The sequence below is a fragment of the Papilio machaon genome, chromosome 25, assembly GCF_912999745.1.
Source record: "Papilio machaon chromosome 25, ilPapMach1.1, whole genome shotgun sequence".
Taxonomy (NCBI): domain Eukaryota; kingdom Metazoa; phylum Arthropoda; class Insecta; order Lepidoptera; family Papilionidae; genus Papilio; species Papilio machaon.
The window spans coordinates 1,174,684-1,200,302 of record NC_060010.1 but is presented as its reverse complement, the minus strand read 5'-3'; the positions used below and the strand labels follow the sequence as shown (position 1 = coordinate 1,200,302).

General features: G+C 35.5%; 1 protein-coding gene across 1 annotated transcript in view; it reads right to left on the bottom strand.

Annotated features, from left to right (window-relative positions):
• Window positions 1-25,619, bottom strand: part of LOC106713382 — a 117,924-nt gene that overhangs the window by 77,181 nt on the left and 15,124 nt on the right. Inside the window, exons 4-17 of the mRNA XM_045684289.1 lie at window positions 24,394-24,555; window positions 21,971-22,141; window positions 21,597-21,703; window positions 20,325-20,449; window positions 20,156-20,247; window positions 8,752-8,846; window positions 8,260-8,383; window positions 7,381-7,590; window positions 6,697-6,867; window positions 5,863-6,000; window positions 4,785-4,917; window positions 4,129-4,271; window positions 3,452-3,626; window positions 1,782-1,873 (exon numbers count right to left, since the gene is read on the bottom strand). Coding sequence (XP_045540245.1) covers window positions 1,782-1,873; window positions 3,452-3,626; window positions 4,129-4,271; window positions 4,785-4,917; window positions 5,863-6,000; window positions 6,697-6,867; window positions 7,381-7,590; window positions 8,260-8,383; window positions 8,752-8,846; window positions 20,156-20,247; window positions 20,325-20,449; window positions 21,597-21,703; window positions 21,971-22,141; window positions 24,394-24,555 — 1,938 coding nt within the window. The remainder of the gene's footprint in view (window positions 1-1,781; window positions 1,874-3,451; window positions 3,627-4,128; window positions 4,272-4,784; window positions 4,918-5,862; window positions 6,001-6,696; window positions 6,868-7,380; window positions 7,591-8,259; window positions 8,384-8,751; window positions 8,847-20,155; window positions 20,248-20,324; window positions 20,450-21,596; window positions 21,704-21,970; window positions 22,142-24,393; window positions 24,556-25,619) is intronic.

The window sequence follows — 25,619 nt, the reverse complement described above, 5'->3', positions numbered from 1 at the left end:
TCTACCTTCCTTTTAAGTTGTTTTGTTGAGAGCAGATCGACCTACGATTCAATCGGTCCAATAGGATTTTTTTCCTATTGGACCAATTGATTGATAGACCAATCACCCAACAAGAAACATCCTCTATTTTACGATATTATTTTCTGAATTGACTTTTTCTCTGATATTTATTACGATTAGCGATAATTACACAGACGTATAGTCCATGTTAGTTAACTGATGGTTTGTACATGTTTAAAAGCTATCACGGAGCATATAAAAGATAAAAAGGTTTTGGCTTTATCTTTCTTTTAAATCTTCATTTCAGTATCTTTCGTATTATTTGAATTATCCCGTGGCATTTCTACACTGACTGTGTAATTCAATTTGTCTGTTTGTCATTTCATTGTAATCTCAGCTTTTATCTTCGGAGCTGCGTATGTATGTTTGGGGACGTTTATGTCTTGTCTGCATTGCAACTGTAGCTCCATTATGTCACGATGTAGTGACATAATTAGGCGTAGGATTTTCGTGAAGTACTCGATTTTCTGCAAATAAGATAATTTGCTAATTTAAAATTTCCAGGAGATGATCTAATCTACAATTTGTGTTTAACTAAATTGTTATTTATAAATTTAATACCATAATAAAAGAAAGATAATTAGAAAGCGAAATGAGATTCGAAATGTCTACTTATTGTAGGTTAAATGTGCAAATTATGAATTTTTATGTAGCCGTTAATGATATTGATATCAACTAAATGTGAATGTTTGGATGTATGGATGGATGTTTGTTTGTAGGTATCTCCGGAACAGCTCAACGGATCTTGATGAAATTTGGCACAGATGTAGAACATAGTCTGGAAAAACACATAGGCTACTTATTAAGTTTTTTTTGCATTCCGAGCGAGCGGAGTTGCAAGCGTTAGCTATTAAGATAATAAATTTAAGAGTTTTTTTTTTAATTTTGAAAATGTCATAATTGAAGAGTATATATCAAAATGTCATTTTATTTTGTACTTTAAACAACTATACTGAGGAAATTAACTCCAAAAAAGACCTTATTCAGTTTTGTTATCTGAATGCCTAGGTTAAAAATTTATGACTATATACATGAAAATTGTTAGACTAAAGCATGCAAAAAATATTGTACACTAAAGGGATAATTTGTTAAAAAAAATCAATAGTTAAAATAGAATTAAACGCAAGAATGCATTAGAGCGGTAAAAAAGGTCCCTTTACTGTACAAAATAATTTAAAAAATATTAGAAATGTTCACCGTGTGTTTTCACTGCAGAAACATTCGTACTAAAACATATTATTATCTCTCTCAATCATTTTGAAAAAAACTGAGACAACAATATGTTGTACGTATTTCTGCAGTGAGAACCTACAGTTAATAAAATAGCATGCTAGAAGAATTAATAAGTTTATACTGCTCTAAGCATTTTGTAAAGACAAAGCTTTAATAAAATAAAAATGATGACTTACTTTTCACTTTTTCCCCTCAGTGTACAATATTAGAGATTACACTAATTTTTTTTCAAAATTAATTACAAAACGAATCGTTTTCATTAAAAAAAAATTACGAAAATTACAAAAAATTCCGGACAATTACAAAAAATTAGTACTTATATTTTACAAATTTTAATTAAAATTACGTAAACTTGATTAAAATGTCATATACAGAGTTTAAGAATTTAAATTGCATTTAAATAATGTACCTCTTTATTATTACTAATATTAAAATGTTATCTTAATAAATAAAATTAATAACTAAACATATTGTAATACTTAACTAACCTGACTGCTCTGCATGCTATGTCCGTTGGCTTTGTCACCTCCGACAACAGTACTGCAAGGTAAAGGCTTCGCTACACCTATCGTTACTGTTCCTGTTAACAAGAAAATCGTTCATGGATAAAAATGTAAAGAAAAAAAAAAAAAACAAATAATGATGACAAGTAATCTTAAGTTATCTTCTATAAAGTTATCTTCAAAACAAAAATTAAAATCAATGTTTTTATGTTAGTCCTCCATGGAACAACCCACGTTTGTCCTATGTGGAACACCCTATATCTGTCCTATGTAGAACATCTATGTTTGTCCTACTTGGAACATCCTATATTTGTCCTATGTGTAACACTATATCTAGGGTGAAAGGCTATTTGTTTTAAGCGACATTTTTTGTGATATTCACTTATATATATATTCAGAATCAGAAAAATTCCCTAATGCTATGTGGAACATCCTATATCTGTCCTGTGTGGAACATCCTATATTTTTCTATATGGAACAGCCTATGTTTGAAATTAAAGGGTGCTGTGAAAACGCTAGAAGATGTATATTTTATAAGTATTTTTCGTTGTTAATGTCACTTTTTGTTTGCAATAATAAAAAAATAATATTTATTATTATTTCTTAGTAATAACTCTTGACGTAATATTGTTGTTAGTGGAAAAAAATCTTTAAAAGTGTATGATAACAATCATTTACTTAAACTAAAAATCTTTGTCACTTCACTTTTATTTGTAACAACTTGGTGAAAACATCAACAGTCACAGAAAACACAAATTGTACTGAACATTTAAATTTCATTATCAACTTTTTATCTCTATTTGTTTCTATTTGCAAAGAAATTAACAGAATTCAATGTTTTATATAAAGATCTCTGATAAGATAAAAGAATTGTTTCTTAGCTATCACAATCACGCAGAATAAATAATCATTGTACGTGGGACATTATTTTTTTGTCTGACTGGAAGTCCAGTATTACTTGTACTACATTCGATGAAATGTGCGAATTAAATTCTTTGTGATGTACAATCAGGGAAAATGCCGGTGTTCGACCTTTAAAAGTTATAGTATCTTGAACATTTTTAACGCATTGAGATGATTAGGCGGAAACATTATGCAATAGCCAGCCTTTAAACGTGTTTGTACGAAAAAGTCTGACTTTTTTATTAGGGGGCGTTCATAAAATACGTGAGATGTTTAAGGGGGGAGGGGGTCGAGTCAAATCTCACCTATATCTTACGTTGGGAGGGGGGTCTCGGCAAATATCACGTAATTTATTTTCTAAATGAAGCAATAAAAAATTATACTATTTTGGTGAATTTAATCCAGATTGCACATGCTTAAGATTTAATCTTAAGCGTACTCGTAATACGATTAAAATCATTCCCTAAAGCAAATTTTCTTTTTTTTTTACAATAATAATCTAAGGCGTTTAGTAAGAAACCCACATTTTGGAAAATCGCACGTGATATTGGGAGTTGGGGGGAGGGGGTTGAATGAAATCTCACATCTCACCAAGGGGGGGGAGGGTCTGAAATTTCAAAAAAACACCTCAAATAATATATGAACGCCCTCTTATCATCCAGTCGTTTGTACAAATTACTGTTACTTAGTTATTTGTGAGAAGAGGCGAAGTTTGTCTGTAAGTGTAAGAGTGTGGTTTTCTCTGAGTGTACCTTTAGGCGCGGTCTTGATAGCTCTGACGGCAGCAGCAAGTGACGCTCGCGAGACATCAATGCCGTTGACGGAGACGAGGCGGTCGCCGGGCGCCAGTCTGCCGTCCGCCGCCGCCGCGCCGCCGCACACCACAGACCTCACCACTATCACTGAACTACCCGCCTCTGATGGGTCCTGGGTAAGTTACAGTTAGGAGAATAACTCTAGATAGACATTTTAACTGAATTCTTTTAGATTTTGTGATTGTTACTGAAAAAGAACACTTTTTAATTTTCTTTTTAAATTCTTAAATCATAAAAATTAAACAAATGTTATGGTTATTGCAAAATAATGCACTATTTCGTAATACAAAACGCAATTTGCAGCGATAGTTGTCGTTGATTGATCACTAAGAGAAGTAATCTTACTAATATTTTAAATGCGAATGTATGGATTGATGTGTATTAGAAGGTATCTCCAGAACGACTAAAGAGTTCTCACTGAAATTTGGCATAGATATAAAACAAAAACTGGAAGAACACATAGGCTACTAATTAAGTTTTTTTTTTTAATTCTGTGCAAACGGAGTCACGGGCGATAGCTAGTTAAAACATATTGTTACCCCGTATTTTTAAAAGAAAATGGAAACGGATAAACGGTTTTTTATACATGTGTTTTGGCATTAGACCATTCTTACCAAATAATCTAATATGGAGAAGCCGAGACCGCGGTCTTCTTTCAGCAGGTCAATATACTGTATGTGGTCACTCCACATTGCCAGACCACTGAGCGGCTCCAACGACCGAGAACGATTGCGTTCTAAGTCGTCTGAACAGAATTCTGCAAAATAAAAAAATGACCCTAATTTTCGCAACAAATTTTGAAGCTAAATTCAAAGTCTTCTAGTTGTTTTAAAAAAATCAAAAAAATGGGACCCATCTGCAAGCATTTCCTTTCGATTAAAATAATTTTTATCAACATCGGAGCAACGAGGTAACACAAAAAAAAAACAGTCGAATTAATAACCTCCTTATTTTTGAAGTCGGCTAATTTGCTTTGTTTACTAACAATAGCATAAAAATAACAGTTTTGATAATTCTTAACATAAATATACAATTTCATTTTTATTTTTTTCATTGTCAATTGAGTTAAAGGTTACTTGAAAAGTAAAAAAATGTTTTACATCTTGATATATTAATATGGTTCTCTATCAAGAAAAAAATCTAAGTAACAAGCATTTTAAAAAACAACCTTTAATATAACTGTTAAATGAATGTCTGCATTATGAAAAACATTACAAAATCAGATTATTGTCTATATTATTTAAGTCTAGAACTAAGTTTCAGAACTCACCATCATGGTCGTGTCCAGCTGACATGACAGTGGCAGCGCTGCAGAGAGAGGCGACAGAACTCTCAGATTTGGCCTTGATCAGCCGCTGTGGGGGAGTCAGCAGATCTTGTAGACTGCCGCCGATTATCGCACTCTGAATCAAAAAGTTGAAGACAGGGGTGAAGTGGAAGCAATTCCGCGTTTCGTATTATGAGTGTGGAAGCCTAATTTTAGTCCTTTTTCCCTTCCCACCTTTTTCTTATAAGAGAAAAGATGATTATTTGTCGGAGGAGGGGACGTACAGAAAGTAAACGTTTCCCCTTAGTACGCGTCCCCTACGTACGCGTTGATTAAATGTGGATAACGCATCTGAAATTGCGGATGTCTATGGGCAGAGGTCGGTTCGCTATTTCAGCGAATCAGGTTGTCTCTTACTTGTTTGCCGTTTTATAATATAAAAAAATAGTTTACAATGCAACTAAAAACTAGTTTGCGAAAAATTTCAAGAAGTCTTCTAAAAGAAATCGTATTTGACTTTGGTTTTATCTTGTATTATTTTGAAGATAATGAGGCATATTACAATCAAGAAAGCTAACATTGTAATTTTCTTTGGATTTATTTTTAATCTAGTTGACCGCGACTTCGTGCACGCGGCTTAGGATTAGGAAAATATAGCCTATGTCACCCGGGGTTAGGGGAGATTCCCAACAGCTAAAGAATTTTACAAATTGTTTTCATTAATATCGGAGCCTATACAATGCAAACAAACAAACAAATCTAAGGTATTTATAATCTATATATATAAAAGAAAGTCGTGTTAGTTACACTATTTATAATCAAGATCGGTCGAACTGATTTACCTGAAAATTGATGGGGAGGTAGCTTAGAACTAGGAGACGGATATAGGAATTTTTTTATCTTGTGTGCATTTTTTTTTATTCCGCGCGGACGGAGTCGCGGGTAAAAGCTAGTATTAGTATAGATCACAATTATGCGAATCAATCTTTTAAGAAATTCACAGACCTGTAAGACATGAAATTTATCAAAGTTTAAAAGTATGCTAATAGTAAAGTCGTACAAAAATGTATGTTGTACTTACCTTTGAGAAGGTGTTCTCGCGTTCTTTATTCTCTTCCTGTCTCTTTCTAACACACACAAGTAGAACGGGAGAGGTGACAGCTCTCAATCTGGTGACCACTTCAACGTGATGCGATCCTAGTACTCGCCAACCATTTACCTATAAACAATATTGAAGAAATAGAAAAAAACACTTTAGGAGAATATCTGTATAGTATATTTAAAAAAAAAACGAAAAACTTTTTTAATTTCTTGTCTGTCTGTTTGATCGCAAGTCCGCATTTGTTTCGTGTAATATTCGGAATTGCTAGACCTATTTTGACGGGAGTTTGACTGGTAGTTAGCTAATACACGCAAGCATATTATAGGCTAGTTTTTTATATACAGCCTATATTATTCAGAGATAATGTAACATTCCAATGGTGAATATTTTTATGAATTAAGTAGAATAGTTTTTGAGTTTTTTCGTTAAAAATATAATGTCGTGATGTCATTGCAGATATTTAGGGCTTCTAGAATGTTCCATCAATGGAATATTCGAGAATCTACTGAAATATGAGGAAGATAGGACTTAAACTTTTCTCTTAATATACATTAGTGTCCATCCATCCATTCAGCCCCACCCACGCCCACTGCTGGGCATAGGCCTCCCCCAAATATCGCCACAATGATGGGTCCTGTGCAACCCGCATCCAGGATACTCCCGCTACCTGGACCAGATCATCGGTCCCCATCTTGCGGAAGGCCTGCCCACCCCTACATTAGTGTAGTTGTACAGAATTGTGATGTGTGTAAGATGTCATTACATCAGTATTTAGATGTGTAATTCTGTGTTAATTTTTCCCTAGTAACTGACCTCTAACAGTTCATCGCCGACTTTATAAGTGCCCAGTTTAGCGACGGGTCCGTTTGGTGCAATAGCTCGTATATAGTGCCGAGCTTGCACCTCCTTGCCCCCCACCACCCGCACTGTACCCTCCAATGATATCCCCAGACCACTGTCTTTCTCCTTCATTATTGTGCCAACCTGTTATAAACCATTAACTGTAGGTTCCTGAGACTAAAACCTTTCTATTATAAATAAAAAAGTTTAAATTGATGTATTTTTGTTACAAAGTATCTCCATAACGGTTGTATGGATCTTGATGAAATTTGGCATGGATATAGAAAATAGTCTGGAAAAACACATAGGTTACAAATCGAGTTTTTTTTAATACCGCGCGGACGGAGTCGCAGGCGTCAGCTAGTCTATATAAAACATATCGTCATCCCTGTCATTATCTCTGACAAAACAGAGAAAACAATATGTTTCAAACTGGGATTTTAATCTCAGAAACCTACTTTAAGCATCTCGATGAAAAGACAAGAAATAAAATCTCCAACAAAATAAGTTGCAGATAAGTTGTGTATAGATATCAGATACAGGAAAGGATTAAATAATCCCCTTTCACACCAAACTCCAGCCCTGTCAACTCTACTTCCCTCTCTCATATATATCCAAAACATTGGGAAGGGGAGAGAATTAAATAATTATACATACCACAATATCGTACTGATGTTGATGTCCAGGCCAGTCTTTCTCCTCTCTCAAAATGTCCCGCCACTTGTCCTGTATCCTGCGCAACTCGCGCTCGGAGATGTCATCGTCCCTGCCGATTACGATCTCCGCCTCCTCCCCTGGCGAGGTAGGGGAGGGGAGGTGACGTATCTCTGACTCCGCCTCTGCCTCTATCACTGTGGATTCGTCGTACTGTAATGACAGAAACATACAATTTTGATATAAAGATCCAAAATAATCCTAATAAGCCTAATTTTAGTCCTCTACCTTCCCATCCCTTTTCTAATAAGGAAAGGATGGGAAGGGGATGTAGATTTGATGGAGGAGGAGATGCATAGGAAGGTTAAATATTCTCTTTTTGTGCGTCTCCTCCTTCGTTGATTGAGGGTAGGCAACGCATCTGCAATTGTGAATGTCTATTGGCAGGGATCGCTTCGCCATTTCGGCGAATTCATGTGGCCGCTTGCTCGTTTGCCACCTTGTAATATAAAAAAAAACTAATACAGAGTTCAAAAAAAACGCTGATTTTAAAAATAATTTAACGCTATTATCTTTATGAGTTTTAATAACGGTTATATTTTGACTTACAAAAACCTGAGGGTTAGTTAAGCAGATGTAAGTTTGTCTATAATTGTCATATATAGTTTTATTCGTCAATAAACTAGTTAAAAATAACAAGATTAACTATAAATCACTTTTGAAATGAGATACCAAAAAACAACATCATAGATCAGATCATTCCTGTCATTATCTTTGACGCAATCTAGATAACAATATGTTTTAAACGGAGATTTAGGTCTCAAAAACCAATGATTTTAACGATCTTCGTTAAAATGAACATATATTTGATGTCTAACTCACCACACTAAAACTATATTTAGCAAGTGATGTAACAGAGGGGCTGGGAGGTGCCACTGGCGAGCGGCGGCCATCTTGTGCCGCCAGCGCCTTCTGCAGCTTCTCAAACCCCGCGCCACGGAGATATCTGCAAATATTACATATAAAATTCAATTTAACAATATATATAATATATAATAAAAGATTATATTGTCCACAAAAGAGATCTTTTTGAGTAGAATGTCTCTATTTAAAAAAAGACATATCAGAAAGACAAGACAGACAAAGTAGATAAAAATGTTAGTTGGCCTAATAACATACCTATATTTATGTAAACATATTTTTTACACTACTTCCAAATGTACTAAAAACCAAAGCCTTTTAAAATTTTAAACACCTATCTGAAGCAACATATTCCGCTTGGAATTTTTCATTATTTTTAACTTTAACTAAAAAGCTAAAATAAAACCACAGTACAAAATAAAAAAGAAATATATTTCAGAACTTTTACTTCACCTTAAAGCTTTCAGCCGCACGATGGGTCCTTTTGCGTCACGAAGTAACGACACGGCTTTATGATTAGTAACACCGTGCAACGATACTCCGTCCACCTGAAATCAATGTACAGTAGAATCTCTATAAGTCGATAATTGTTAAGTCGTAATTCTCAGTAGGTCGAAAAAATCGGTATCTTGAATTATTTAGACTGTGTAACCCGAACAAAATATTATTAACCTGCAAAGTAATTTTAATACATTCTAGCTTTTACCCGCGACTCCGTCCACGCGAAATAAAAAAAATGGACACAAGATAAAAAGGTTCCTATGTCCGTCTCCTAGTTCTAAGCTACCTCCCCATCAATTTTCAGCTAAATCAGTTCGACCGATCTTGAGTTATAAATAGTTTAACTAACACGACTTTCTTTTATATATATAGATTTATACTCGATAACTATTATTTAAAAAATCAGTCTGTATTCCGCGTCAAATATCTCATATTCCGAATCTTTTCTTATGTCGAAAACTCAATAAGTCGAATCTTTTCCATATCCCTTGACATTCGAGATATCAAGATTTTACTGTAGATTTACTTATGAATGCTACGTTGCTACGCGCCGTAGCAATTCGTAGCAGATCTTTATATCTTCAGAAGTATTTTTTTTTTATAGGAGAAGGGGGCAAACGAGCAACGGACCGAAAGTTATTTGATCCGACGCCCATGGACATCCGCAACGCCAGAGGAATCGCAGATGTGTTGCCGGCCTTTAAGGAATATATACGCTCTTTTCTTGAAGGTCCCTAAGTCGTAACAGTTTGGAAATACCGCCGAGGACAGAGTATTCCACAACGCGGCTGTGCGAGGTAGGAAGTTTCGTGTAAACCTCGTCGTTGTGGAAGTTAAGTATATAACTTAAAGTTATTTTACAAGTTATGTACACATTGACATCGATGTAAGTATAAATATTTTAAGTTTTCAAAACAAAGAATATTATCAATAAGTAACAAAGAATATTATCAATAAAAATATTATCAATAAGTTTAATACACATTTTTGTGTAACTAAATTCTGTACACACAGAAAAGTTGGTAGAAAATTTAACTCAGTAGATACGCCCGGCATCTTGCCAGATATATTAAAGACAACGTACAGTCGGAGACATTTATTTCCTACCCATTTCAATGAAACATCACTTGACACCCACGATACATTACGTCGTAAATTTATAGATAGATAGATACATCCTAAATTATAGCTCTTACGTTGACGGTTTTCTATACGATATTTGATGTTAACTGGGGAGTTAAATTAATTCTTTAACTGCAGGCTGACAAGGTGCAGTCGTATCAGGAAAAAACCACAGGAGAAGCCCACTTTCATACACTCGGCGTTAGAAATACCATTACCTTTGGCTACACGGACATCATACTCATCATCATCATCATCTCCCTGGCCTTATCCCACTTACGTAGGGTCGGCACACAAGGTTTTATGAACCTTAAAGTATTGGCTTAAGTTTTTACGGCCGGCCGCCTGCCTGTCGCCAACCCTACTTGGGAGGAATTTTTTATAATTAAATATAATATAATAGCTAAATAATATAAAAATTAATTCTAAAAATACACCAAAAATAAAAATTAGTAATAAAAACTTGTAAATAGAACACAACTTGTCTAGATAATCGTACACGGACATCATACTAATATTACAAATGCGAATGTTTAGAAGAATGAATGGATATTTGTTAAAAGGAATCTCCAGAACAGCTTATCTAATCTCCATGAAATTTAGCATATATATAGAACATAGTCTGGAAGAACTATGCCTAAACTAGACTGACCAACCCTAGATCTAGCCTAGACTACTTATATGCCTAGCCTAGCCTAGACTAGACTATAGGCTTACTTTATGAAGTGTTTTTTTAATTCCGTGCGGACGGAGTCGCAGGTGACAGCTAGTTTCAAAATGCAATTTCTGTTCACATTACACTTGTGATTTTGAAAATAAATTTTAGTATTAAAAATATATTAAACGAATTGTTTGCTTTTTATGAAGACATGGACACTTGAATAACAAAAATCTCAGTGGCTAGTACGTTTAATTCAACCCCTTAAGAACAAGTACACTGAATTGCAAAAAAAATATCCCCGTCTAATATTTAAAAATAAAAGAACAAAAGAGAATCGCAGACAGAAGCATTATTAAAACATTTTGTCCAGTTGTAATTTGTCTGCACGCGAGCCCATTGTGTTGAAGGGTTGCGCTCATTTCAAATTCAGTGCCGTGAATGTCTGCCTTTATGTTTGTTAATAATAAATATTTTTCTCTTTATTGTAGGGACAATGGGAATAGCAAGAATGTTTGAATGCAGAAATGTAAACAGACAGTCCGAAATAAATTTTGTGAAATAGTTTTATTTTTTTAATCACACTCAAAAACCTTAACGCTTGGTGCAGGTTTAGTACGAACATTGGGCACTTAGGGACTTTGAACTCTGTGCATAATAAAGTCGTAGATCTTTTTCCGTTAGCTTGATAGACATAGAAAAGTACATCTTATTCTATATCTATATATATAAAAGAAAGTCGTGTTAGTTACACTATTTATAACTCAAGAACGGCTGAATCGATTTGACTGAAAATTGGTGGGCAGGTAGCTTAGAAACAGGAAAAGGACATAGGATAACTTTTACCCCGTTTTCTATTTTTTTTTATTCCGCGCGGACGGAGTCGCGGGTAAAAGCTAGTATATTATATAAAAGAAAGTCGTGTTAGTTACACTATTTATAACTCAAGAACGGCTGAATTGATTTTACTGAAAATTGGTGGGCAGGTAGCTTAGAACCAGGAAACGGACATAGGATAATTTTTACCCCGTTTTCTATTTTTATTCCGCGCGGACGGAGTCGCGGGTAAAAGATAGTAGTACATATGTGAAAATTTAGAGGGATAGATTGCTGTTTGTTTGAACTTATCTCCAGAACGGATCAACGGATACTGATAAAATTTGGCACAGATGTAAAATATAATCTGGAAGATCATATAGGAATATACTTATTACGTTTTTTTAATTCCAAGTGGACGAAAACGCGGGCGACAACTATTATGTTATATTTTACAAGCTAAATAAAAATTTATATCCTTCTCTAAATGTAACAAAAAGAAACAAACAAATCTAAACTTTCATTTTTGAATCGTAAAGACTCTTTACAAAATCTCCAATTTACTAAATATTTTGCAAATACGAAAATAAGGATCATTATTTTTGTAATTACGTATATAGGTTATCCTAAGCTTAGTTGAGTTTAACTCAACCTTTTTGAGTTACAGCTCAACGCGCAATTGAGAGTTGAGTGGACACTTGACCCAATTGTAAAGCCATTTCTCACTTGAAGCATCATATTTATGTCAACAATGATATTAATCTATTGAAATATACGCAAAGAAATATTCATCTATTAATTTAAAAAAAACATTATAAGTAGAGTTGATAAAAATATTGACAACAGTCAAAAATAATTCTGACCACATCGAAAGGAATATTCAGTATTCAGTCGTATTAGCTGATACCTTTTTTTAACTTTTTTTTTGCTCAAGTTTTGCTGATTAAGTTGGTACACGCTTTCCTACAAAAATAAGTACGAACTTTAATAAATTATGAGATTTAACTAGCGAACTTTTATCAAATTATATATTTTCATAAGAGGTAGATCTGTCGCAATTCAACTCGTGTGCATCGTAATCCTTGATTCTGCTCTCCTAACCCAATTTCTAGGATCCGTCTCGTTAACCTCCCGCAATACCTCACATGACCTCATTTTAACCTCGGTTTTTATTTAATACGAATAAAACTAACTTTTCATCTCGCATTGAAATTTTTCAATGATTATGTTTTCTTAGATTCATAAAATATTTTGGGGCAAGAAGTTATCTTAGAGGATGTTGTAAAATTAATTAAATGAATGGCTACAAAGATAAAGTAAGACACCTAAGAAAGCGTACTCGTAGATCGATTACGTTTTTTTTTTATCAAAAGGTGGCAAACGAGCAAACGGCCACCTGAATTCGCCTAAATAGCGAGACGACCGTTGCCCATAGAAATTAGCAAAAAAAGACGCACAGAAAGGCGATATTTCTCCTTCCTATACGTCCCCTCTTCCGACAAAACCACTTTATCTTCCAATCCTTTTCAAATAAGAAAAAGTTGGGAAAGGAAAGAGGACTAAAATTAGGGTTCCGACACCACACTCATCAGACTGTACTTGGAAATACTTCCACTTAACGCCTGTCTTCTTTGTGGTCGTGGTATTTCACAGGTCGAGCCCAATTCGTGCATCCAACAAATATTATTGTTGCGGAATCTAACGCTGTTACGTGTAAGAGGATGGCTATAAAGCTAGAAGACCGAAGAAAGTATGGATGGATTGTGTGAAAGAGGATATGCTTAAGAATGAGTTGAATTCAGATATGACGTCTATTAGAGATGTATATACTGTACAAACACTACGTTGGGAAAATGTCATTATGGTAATGAAATGTAAACATAAAATTTCTTACTAAAATAGAAATATAAAAAATTTAAAACACATTATTTTAACATTGAGCCTATGAATTAAAAACGGTTCAATAAAACGCAGCTCTTAACCAAACAAATATCATCGTTGTAAACCAGCAGGGGGCGGTTTTGGTCAACTGCTCGCTAACAGCTTGCGTGTTATCAAATTGCTTACAGTAATAGCGTCACAGTGGGCGACGTCAACTTAATTGTCTTTCTACTGACAAAACGACTGTAGAAAAATAGGCATTTCTTCATAAAACTGAGGGTAATGTTTGTATTGTAAAGCCTTTCTTACACAAGGCAACTTAAATCGTCAAAACTAACATTGTAAAATTGAGTCCCGAGCATTGCGTTGCGCGTTCTGTACACACAATGATGAATCGTCTATGACAGTGATTGTCAAACTTATTTCTTTCACCGCCCCCTTTGAAAATCAATTATATTTCAGAGCCCCCTAATTTTTAATCAACCCTTTAGGATTTTAAATTAAAAATCACAATTTCATTACTTTAATTAATTTCAATGCCCCCATTTTTTGGGCCCCTTATCGCCCCCTCCTAGGTTTCAAACGCCCCCAAGGGGGCGTTATCGCCCACTTTGGGAAACACTGGTCTATGCGAATCTTCTATTCGGTCAGTACAGTCTCCGCCATCTTGAAAATTGCAGCTACTGTTCACACGACGATCTTTACAAACAGGTTGCGAGAGACTGTCTTTGCTGACTACAGATAGACATGTTGGCGACGATGATATAGTATGGCAAAGTCGCTTAGCGATTTAACTCGCTTGGTTTCGAAGATTTACGTTACTTTGTGTACGAAGGGCCTAAAATTTTATTCATTTACAATTTAATTAACCAAACTATTTTTTTTATTTACATTTCCTAGCACAATCACACTAACTAGGACATATGTACATTAACAATTCAAGCTGCACAATACATATATAATATAAACATAGTATATACATACTTCCTGTTCTTACTAACGATATACAAACACGAGCAGTTTGAAATGGCTGCGGATTTGCATTCGTTGTATCTCTATACGATTTTTTTTAAATGACATCGTGAGTAAGCTTTTTGGAAGGTGATTTGTTGGATGAGGTGAAGCATAGGAAGGAAAAATATTCTCTTTCTGTGTTCCTCGTCCTCCGTCGATTAAAGGTAGGCTACACATTTGCAATTGTAGATGTGTATGAGCAGCGGTCGTGTCGCGAATTCAAGTGGCAGCTTGCTTGTGTACCAACTATATTTATAATTATATAAAAAAATACGGAATTTTGAAAATGGTTTTTGAGTTCTCTGGATTTAGATTGATTTTGATACTTTAGTGGCATAAGCGTTGACTGCATTACCCTTTTTCAATCAATAAAGTACTAAAAATATATTTGATAACACATATATTAAAAAAAATTAACGACAATTTATTTTTAGCAACCAATAAATATGCATTTCCGAATAAATCCATGTCATCCATCGAATCTTAGGATATATGATATATAACAAACAATGTAAATAAACGACTAAAAAATTAAAAAAATCAGATAATGAAATACTTTGTCCTATTTGAAACTAAACTGTTTAAGAGCAATTCAGTTCCAATAGATGGCGCCACTAATGATAATGCATAGAACTGGCACATATTGGCGCCGCGACTTATTTATGAAAAAATGTAGCAAATAGAGTTGTCTTTTGTTTCTTTTCATTATTCTTCTTGTGTGTGTTTTTTCTTCACGTTGTAACGAGTTTGTTTTGTATAAAGTTATATTTTTACGTTTCGTAGTGTATTGTTATATATTAAAAAGTTGTGTATCAAAAATAAACAGTCTCTTTTATCAAAAGTAAAGTGTCGTGTTTCATTGAACAAACATTTTGGTGCCGAAACCCGGGAAAACACGAATCGAACTAAAGTGAAAATATTAATTTTGTGATTGTTTTACGTGAACGTTGAACATTAAAAATGTCTGAAATATTAAAAGTGTGTATACGGCGACAAGAGGAGTTATTTGAGCGGGTTAGTAAAGCGCAGATTAATTACAAAAAGACATCTAAAGATCGGCTTACAGTGACTTATATTGAAACAAAAAAAGAGGCGTTAGATAAATTGTGGGAGTCATTCTTAAGTAATCATAACGAGATTGTTGCCTCTGTAGACAAGTCTGATAAATCTAAACTTAGTTATTTTGCCGAAGATATGTATTCAGAGTTTGAGAATATTTACGAAACTTATACAATAAAATTAAAAGATGATCTGCAGATATACCAGCCGACTTCATTTATGAGAGCGTCTAATAATCAACCTAGTACTGTTGCGACCTCTAGTGATGTGAAATTACCGACAATTCATTTGCCAAGATTTTCTTCCGGATACGAAAATTGGCAAACTTTCTATGATATGTTTGTGTCGTTAATTCATAACAATTCTACACTAACCGCTGCTCAAAAACTGCATTATTTGAAGAGTTGCTTAACTGGCGAAGCGGAAATTCTGCTCAAAAATCTTTCTACAACAGATATGAATTATAATGAGGCGTGGAGCCAGTTGGTTCGACGATACAACAATAAACGCTTCAATACCAATGAAGTTATGAAACGTTTGTTTTCTCAAAAGAATTTAACGAGTGAGTCACCCGCTGCTTTAAAACAACTTTTAGATACGACATCTTCGTGTTTAAAATCATTGCAAAATTTGGAGATAAATACAAGTGCATGGGACGCTATTATAATTTATTTGGTAGTAACAAGAGTAGATGCAGAGACAAGAAAGTTATGGGAGTTAGAAGTGAGCCGAGTACATTCAGACAGTGAAGCAGATACTTTACCTACCTGGGAGGAGCTGAAGAGATTTATCGAGACTAGATTTAGAACGTTAGAGATGTTGGAGTCATCAAATCATTATAACAGCAGACCCGCTAAAACAACACAACATAACAACACTACGAGACAAATTACAAAGCAGAGATCATTTCATTCATCAATGGAAGAGGAGAAGAGAGATTACATCTGTGTCATGTGTTCCGGACGACACTTATTATATCAGTGTAAGCAATTTGCAGCACAAACCCCAGAGAAGAGAACTGAGTACGTGCAATCAAATCATTTGTGCTTCAATTGCTTATCACCAAATCACAGCGTGAAGAATTGCTACTCAACTACGAGCTGTCGTCGATGTGCCCGACGACATCATTCATTACTGCATTATGAGAGAACATCAAACCGAGAAGAGAGATCAACTACAGAGGAATCTTCAAGTAATGATAACACTTCGACTGAAGTTAGAGAGAGGAGTAAACAACCTGAGAGGAATGTTGTAGCCCATTTTACTAATGAGAGTCACCTGAGCAGAGTGTTACTGGCTACAGCTATGGTCAAAATCAAATCAACTACAGGTCATTCACAAATAGTTAGAGCTTTGATTGACCAAGGATCTGAAGCGTCATTTATAACTGAAGCCACAGCACAATTCCTGAAGTTAAAGCGAGATTCAGTGAACGGTGTTATATCAGGAGTCGGAGAAGGTCAAACACAAGCGAAGAGTATGGCTTCTTTTGAGATCGTATCTTTACGTAACCCAGAGTTTTCTATTCAAGTCAATGCGTTCGTGTTGAAGAGGTTGACTTCATTAATACCGTCAAGAGACTCATCTATACATGATTGGCAAGAGATCACAAACTTACCTTTGGCTGACCCTACCTACTGTACACCTGGACGAATAGACATTATTCTGGGTGCTGAAATCTACGGAGAAATTCTACTGGATGGTTTTCTAAAACATTCTGAGTCATCTGGACCAATTGCACAAAACACGCAATTGGGCTGGATATTATCTGGAAAAATAAAAAATGAATTAGTGCAAGAAAATCGCAATATTATCAGCATGCATATACAACTAAAGGAAGATGAGCTTTTAAAACAATTCTGGGAGATAGAAAGAGAACCTGAAAGTATCAAAAAGAGAAAGACAAAAGAGGAATTAAGATGTGAAGAAATTTACGAACAAACAACATATAGAAACAGTGAAGGGCGTTACGTTGTCAGGTTACCTTTTAAAAGTCCTAATCCAGAATGTCTTAATGGGCAATCAAAAGAGATAGCGCTACGAAGGTTCAAATTATTAGAGAAGAAATTACTTAAAAATACAAAGCTACAAGAAGAGTACAAAAACGTAATAGAGGATTATTTACAGCAAAATCACATGAGAAAAATAACTGATGAGAGAGAGTTACGTGATAATCACGTCGTTTATCTACCACACCATGCAGTGATTAGAGATGATAAACAGACTACCCGAGTAAGAGTGGTGTTCGACGCTTCGAGCAAAGGAGTGAACAATGTGTCATTAAATGACAATCTTCTCGTCGGACCCAAATTACAAAGTGATCTACGTCATATTCTAATAAGATGGAGATGCCATAGAATTTGTATAGTTGCAGACTTAGTTAAAATGTACTGTCAAGTGGTTGTCCACGAGCAAGACACAGATTTCCAAAGAATACTATGGAGATCAAATCTACACGAACCTATTCAACATTACAAACTACTGAGACTTACCTTTGGAACATCTTGTGCGCCATACTTGGCTGTAAAGTCTTTGCAACAACTAGCAAAAGATGAGCAAACAAAATATCCACTTGCGGCACTAATCACACTGCAAGACTATTATATGGACGATTTACTTACCGGATGTGAAACAACAGAGCAAGCTATAGAGATATATGAGCAAATGAATAATTTAATGAGAGCAGGTGGTTTTGAACTTCAAAAATGGTGCAGCAACAGCGAAGACTTACTGGAACACATCTGTAAAGAGAATCAAAGAGACAATCAGTTAATACAATTTAAATCTAATGATAGCATAAAAGTATTAGGTCTTACCTGGAACAAAACAAACGATAATTTTCAGTATCATTTTCAACTACCTAAAAGTAATGAGAATGGAGAAGACGTAACTAAAAGGAAAGTACTGTCTGAGATAGCGCGTCTTTACGATCCTATGGGCTGGATAGCATCAATCGTCGTTAGAGCGAAGATTTTCATACAAAAACTGTGGATAGCAAAATTATCATGGGATGAGAGACTCACCCCACAATTATTACACGAGTGGCAACAATTCAAAGAGGACCTACTAAAATTAGAGAAGATCGTCATTCCGAGGTGGTTTCACGTCAGTATCGGAGATAATGTAGAACTACATACATTCGCTGATGCATCTCAGTCAGCTTATGCAGCAGCGGTGTATTTAAAATCGACCAGCAAAGATGGTAGCATCGCCGTCAACCTTGTCACCACTAAAACGAAGGTAGCGCCAGTGGAGAAGAAAATATCAATCCCACGCCTGGAACTGTGTGCAGCGCTACTAGCTGCAAAATTAGTATACGAAGTGTCCCAAGTCATGAACATTCCTAAGAGTAAAATATACGCGTGGTCTGATAGCACGATAGTTTTGGCATGTATAGCAGGAGAGCCGAGTCGATGGACGACTTTCGTGAGCAATAGAACATCTGAGATCCTTACCATGCTGGAACCAGAGCAGTGGAGACACGTAGCTACAGATCAGAATCCAGCTGATAGCGCATCTAGAGGACTGGAAGTAACAGAGTTAATAGGTAACAAATTGTGGTGGCATGGTCCAAATTGGTTACATCATGAAACTTATGAACATTACAGAAGCTATAAATTTGAGACTACAGAGGAGGCGAGACTTAAACCAACGAGGCCGTTCAAAATTGCTGGCGTCTATTTCACAGGATTTATTAACATACGATTTTCGCCAGGACGAGGAGCCAAATGCTATAAAGGATACATTTGTCTATTCGTATACTTCGTAACCAAAGCGATTCACCTTGAAGCTGTGTCAGATTTGACTTCTTCGGGATTCATTGCAGCATACCAGAGATTTGTGTCTAGAAGAGGATATTGTGAAACGTTATATTCAGACAATGGAACAAATTTTATCGGCGCAGATAGAGAACTAGGAGAAATGTTTGACCGAGCTAAATCTAAATTACCTGACGAACTTCATCATCTTCTAGCAAACGAGGAAACGGCATGGAAGTACAGCCCACCGCATGGACCGAACTTCGGAGGACTATGGGAAGCTGGTGTTCGCTCAACAAAAATGCATCTGAAAAGAATAATCGGAGATTCTACACTTACCTTTGAAGAGCTAACAACGGTCTTGACGCAAATAGAGGCCTGTCTTAATTCACGACCTTTGTCTTATCTGAGTGATAATCCAAATGACCCCATGCCAAAAGACACAGAGTAGAGTCAATTATTAATTTCATTGTGTTTTATCATTCATATATCTTATTGTATAGAGTTTAGTGTTATTTTATCATTTATATTTCTTGTTATATAGAGACTAGTGTTGTGATTAATATTCTTTGCATATTTTTGTTACTTAAGCATAGATTGCCATGGTGGGCGGTGATTATTTTGTTTTGTGTATTAGAGATTTGAGTTTAAATAGAGATGTAAAGGACTGTTCGTCCTTTGGTGGGCGGGATGTTTAAGAGCAATTCAGTTCCAATAGATGGCGCCACTAATGATAATGCATAGAACTGGCACATATTGGCGCCGCGACTTATTTATGAAAAAATGTAGCAAATAGAGTTGTCTTTTGTTTCTTTTCATTATTCTTCTTGTGTGTGTTTTTTCTTCACGTTGTAACGAGTTTGTTTTGTATAAAGTTATATTTTTACGTTTCGTAGTGTATTGTTATATATTAAAAAGTTGTGTATCAAAAATAAACAGTCTCTTTTATCAAAAGTAAAGTGTCGTGTTTCATTGAACAAACATAAACATTTTTCAAAATGTCCACTTAAACAATTTGTCTACAACATAAGCATATATATTAATTTACCTCTACAATCCTATCGTTGACTTGTATCTTGCCGCAAAGATCCGCCGCGCTGCCCGCACTTACACTCTTCACAAATATACCGCTCAGTTCCTCTAAAAAAAGAGTTTAAAGAGTTACAATATGTTTCTGTACGTGTTTTGCGAATGGAAACTAACACAGAAACACTTACCCTGCTCACAGACGTAACCGGCAACAGTGATACCAAGACCGAGTGCGGAGTGCTTGTTGAGTTGTACTTCGTAGCTGAGAGTCTCCGGCTCCCGGCCGCCGCGCACCGCCATGTCTAATGGCAACCTAACAAAGTAGATTCGATAAGGTCTCACAAACTTTGTATAAGAGCAAACTAGTAGGTACTTCATTTATTCCTAAATTACGAGATATACTCGTAACGTAAGTATACCGTCCGCAAACAATAGAAGACTATCCATAATGCCTAAGGCATCAGATAATGGCCGACATTGAAGGACGCCAATTTCTTTTATAAAGAATCGACTAACACTTGACCATGATCCCACACGATTTTAAGTGGTAAAGTGGTCGAAAGATGGTACCCTCTAGTTCAGAAAGTGCCCATTCACTCTACTCTTAAAGGCCCACATACTTCGACCGAAAAAGTGCCACCGGCAGCTTATTTCAATCCATTGATGTACGAAAAATTCAGATAACGGGAATAATAATAACTTTCAAATCTCATTTGCTCATCCCTACTATAATGAAACCTTTTGACAGACTTCATTACAAACAAATCATCGAAGTTTGGAGAACCGTGCAAATACTCCCCCTCCCACTTCCCTTCACCTCCCTAGTTGACAGTCCTAGCAAACAGATCGCTACGTAAAAGTTTCTTACAGTCGCCAATTTAAGACAAACTATTCTCATATAACTTGGCCGGTTCGCTACATCGTTGCAATTTTTGGCAGCCCTATTTTTTGAAATTGGACCATCAAGGATTGTTTATTCCTCGAAATTGGAACACGAAATGAAACTGTCTTTTCTAAATGTAGTATCCATATTACTAAAAAGAATTAATTAAAATTAATTAAACAAAAAAAAACATAATAATCCTAAACGAATAAAAAGAAATAAATGAAAAAAATATTTGTATAGTCTATTATTTAACTAAAGAGGTCTTCAATGTAGATTCAATCTACAAAAAAGGTTTGTTTATGTACTCATTGAATTACTCTTGACTGTCGTACATATTGTTTTTTTTTTCTTTTTTAAATACTAACAGATTTTTATTAATTTACTAATAAACTACTCCATCACGTGTTTTTGGATATTATAGAGAGATTGAAATCAACACTAACAGGCTATCTGGATGATAAATCAAACGGCAGAAAGTACAACAGTAAGTCATTTTGGTAATTGTATTACAGAGGTGAGGTCTCGAGATAGGAACTTTTTGTTGATGCCAAACTTTTTGCAATGTAGTGCTCACCTCATGGGTGGAGGCTGCGGCTCGGGGGGCGCGATTATGAGAGGCGGGGGCCGCGGGGCGGGGGCGAGCGCTCCTCGCGGCACCACTGCCACTATCGATGCTACAGGCTGTGTAAAAAACAAGGCATAGTTTATTTTTACCATTTTTTTTTTCAGATTGAGAAGTAATTGAAGGTAGAGTTTCCATATTTGTGTATGGCATGGCTGAACTCCATATTATGAAATCTTAAATAACTAGTATTGGAAACAAAGAACTAAATTGTAGGAGAGATTGAAAATGAAAATGAAAAACGTTTGTGATAAAAAACCTAACCTATTATTTAATATTAATTTAACGATAAGCAGTCAATCTTACTCTTATCAAATATTACATACCCTGTGATGTAACCTCTCTTCAATAATAGTCGGCGGAGGCGAAGGCGGCGTGGTGTCCTCGCACAGAGCACCGAAGCCCTCGTGCCCCGCCTCCGACAGGCTCCTCTCTAGCTCTATAGGGTCTGCTAGCAGACGAGATGGTACTACTGGCGCTTGGGAAGCACCTAGTGACTGTAAAAAGAGACTACATGTAGTGAGAACAGATTAAATTAAATAAAACATAAGTGTAACTGACACTCTTCAGTTAATAATTGGAAGGGAGTCTAGTGAATATTTTTAATATAAAATCAACACAAATATCTATAATAATAATCTTGACTCTGAGTGCGACAGCAACTTATATAGTTTAAAGGATGTCGGAAGGAGGACGAAAGAGAATGAAATAGTAATGTTTATTTTGAAGAAATGCATCTCAAATGCATGCATGCATTATTCAATATATACTTTTTCCTATAATTCATGATATAGTCAATTCTGTATACTTACAACACATTTAACAATATATATCCCTAAGAAAAAGATAAATATATTCACTGTACATAAATAGTGAACAAAATAATAAAACGCAAACTAATAAAAACGTCCGCGACTACTTCCGCATCGCGTCAGTTTATTTAACATCCGTCGAACGCCACCGGAAATGTGACGTCGGTGTTTCCGGTTCCGACGTAATTGCGCTACAGCGACGCTTAATAGACACTAATTTGACTTTATTTCATTTAAATAAGAAACTTCTATTATACATAATATTTCAGTTCTATGTGAAATTTATTTTTAATTTATTAATGCGCCCCGACAGTCATTCAACATTTAGTACTTTCGGAGTTTAACTTAGGCGACTGACTGCTCTCTTCAAAAATCAAAAAGTAACTAAATTATTTTAAAACTTTCGACCAAATGCTTATTTAGTATGCGCACCTACATCCAACCCGACTATTTAGTCGTGCCAGTATGCGCAGTTACAGCTCGATCCGATCAAAATATCGGGCGTTAAAAAAGTCTGTAGTCTGCGCGAACTCTAGCCCAGACATAAATCGTGACAGGAAATTTTTCTACATTTTTTTAAAAAGATATAAATTCTACGAGTCTTTTGTTGCAATAGAAACTTTTATCCAACAGCAATCTTTTCTTTTTACAAAAGAAGGAAGCAACTGTATTTGTCAGAATGCCCCCATTTCATTTTTAATGACATTCAAGATTCTTTTCTTTATATCTGTACTACACTGTACAAGTTTTAAAAATCTATTTCCACATGACTAGTTAAACTTAAAAGTAATAAAAAAAAATTGTTGACGACGTCTCATTTTTATATTTTAAATGTCTTAGCAATCATAACATGAAATTATAACAATAGAATACGGTTATATTAGCTCCATAATAAACTAGCGCTTGACCACAAAACAAAAACCACAAAATATTAAATAACAAGATGATCGAAGGTTAAAACGTAAGAGCCTTATTATAAAAAACTTAAAGTTAAATGCTATTTATCTTAAACATACGACAGCCCTTTTATACCATAACTCTAGAGTCCGACGCATTTGGCACAGATGTAGATCATGGTCTGGAAGAACACATAGGCTACTTATTACTTTTTTAATTCCGTGCGGATGGAGTCTCAAGTCAAAGAACAATTTCACAGTAACATGTTAAAAAATTACAAACTTAGGTAAATACGCAAAAAACAAACATCTTATTGTGTGGTACACGGTTTTGTTTGCGTAATTCCTTAAATTGCTTTCGTTAAGGCAACCTTTTACGTATTGTAAAATATATTCTACAATCCTTTTACCAAATCCGTACGAAACATTACATAAAAAACCCTCTAAAAAACCTTTCCCGCGCCATATTCCTGACAGTTTTGATGGATTGAATCAGACCTTTTAGTACCCTTACTTCCTGTCAGATTTAGTTGGATTCATACTTTGTTTTTCTTTTACAAAAGTGTTGATATAATGAAAGAAAATATTCAGTTGCTGGTAAATTTTTAGGGTTATACAGATTTATAGATTTCCCGTATCTCGAACCAGTGCAAAAAAAATAAAATAAGATTACATCTAACATTCGATCGTCCTAGAACTACTAAACGCTTTGAATTACTAACAGCCGCAGAGACTTGAAATGACCCTGATTCTGAGTGCAGCAGTAAGTGCATTGTATAATTAAGTCCCTAAGTGCCTTAGTAGGTTACGTATGATATTATATTTTGTATAGAATTCACACAGGAAAGGTACCAATAAAATAACATTAACGATTGGTATACATTTTTTAAACATCTTGTCATCCGCCTTGAGATACTGTACTCCCGATCTTCAGGGACTCGAAGCATACCATTATGTTACACCTAAAATTGTGTTCTGCACAACGACTTGCGTGATATTGTGAGTCGCGAAAATATTTGACAATCTGAATACAATATTTACCTGCATAGAGGGTGGTAAAGCGGCGGACGCAGGCCGGGCGACGAGCAGACGCACGCAGGCGCCGCACTGGCGCAGCACGGCCGCCGCCTGCCGTGCGCACATTCCCACCACAGACACCGCGCCGATACGCAGCAACATGTCGCCACTGCGCAGTCGGCCGTCCTGAGGATAACATCTCTCATACAGCAAGACTATTACCATAGAATTCGCAAACGAAAATAAGCACCTTCTCCACTCGGTCACTGCCCACAGACACCTTCAAAAAGTTGTCGATGCGTTGCCTACGTAAACTTAATAGTCCAAGGGTTGTAAAGAGAGGCTAATTGCCCTTCCTTTACCTGTTACCGACAGGTCCAAATCCATTTCCCATCCCATCCTTATTAGGGAAAGAGAACAGGACTGGAATTAGACCTCCGACAGGCACAGTCTTGATCCGAAACGCTGTATCACCTCCACATGACGCCTGTCTTCTGTATGGTCGTGGTATTTCGGTCGGCATATTAAAGTTATTATTTTTCTAGTATAATTTTTCTTCTTATTTTTTATCTCATACCTTTTAAAAAGTCTGATTTACGGTAGCATTTCTTTCACAAAACATTGTCTGAAATACGATAATGCTACAGGATTTTTTATCATTCGACGAAATCATTTTCAAGTTGAAATTAGACGTATTTATTTCAAAGCTTCTAAGCTCAGTCACTCAAATAATATGAAAATAACCAATGAATTACCGAACATGAAATAAACAAGTCGATATTTTACGAAATCTTCAAAAGAGACTACTTCAAACAAATAAATAATATAGACCACACACGTACGGAAGTAACCGTTGCGACAGAGAAGCGGACGCACAGAAAGAACACATTTCCTGTGCGTCCCTCCTTTGTCAAAATTCCATTACCTTCCCATTCCTTCCTTATAAGAAGGGAAAAGGAACTAACATTGGACAAAACACAACATAGAACGCATGACTGTACGGCTTTGTCACACACACGTTAGGGTTTAGATGTCATGAATGTGAGTTGACACCTATGGTTGTCTTTTTTTCCCAAAAAAACGGAGAAACTGTCAATATGTGTCAATATAAATGTCACTGCAGTATAAACCTATGGTGTGTGACCTGCATTACACGAAAACGCAATATCGTAAACTTCGTTCGAGATATTACTGTTTGGTTACAGGAATAGCAATGAGTTCAATTCTCACTTCAGTAAATGTTTGTAAAC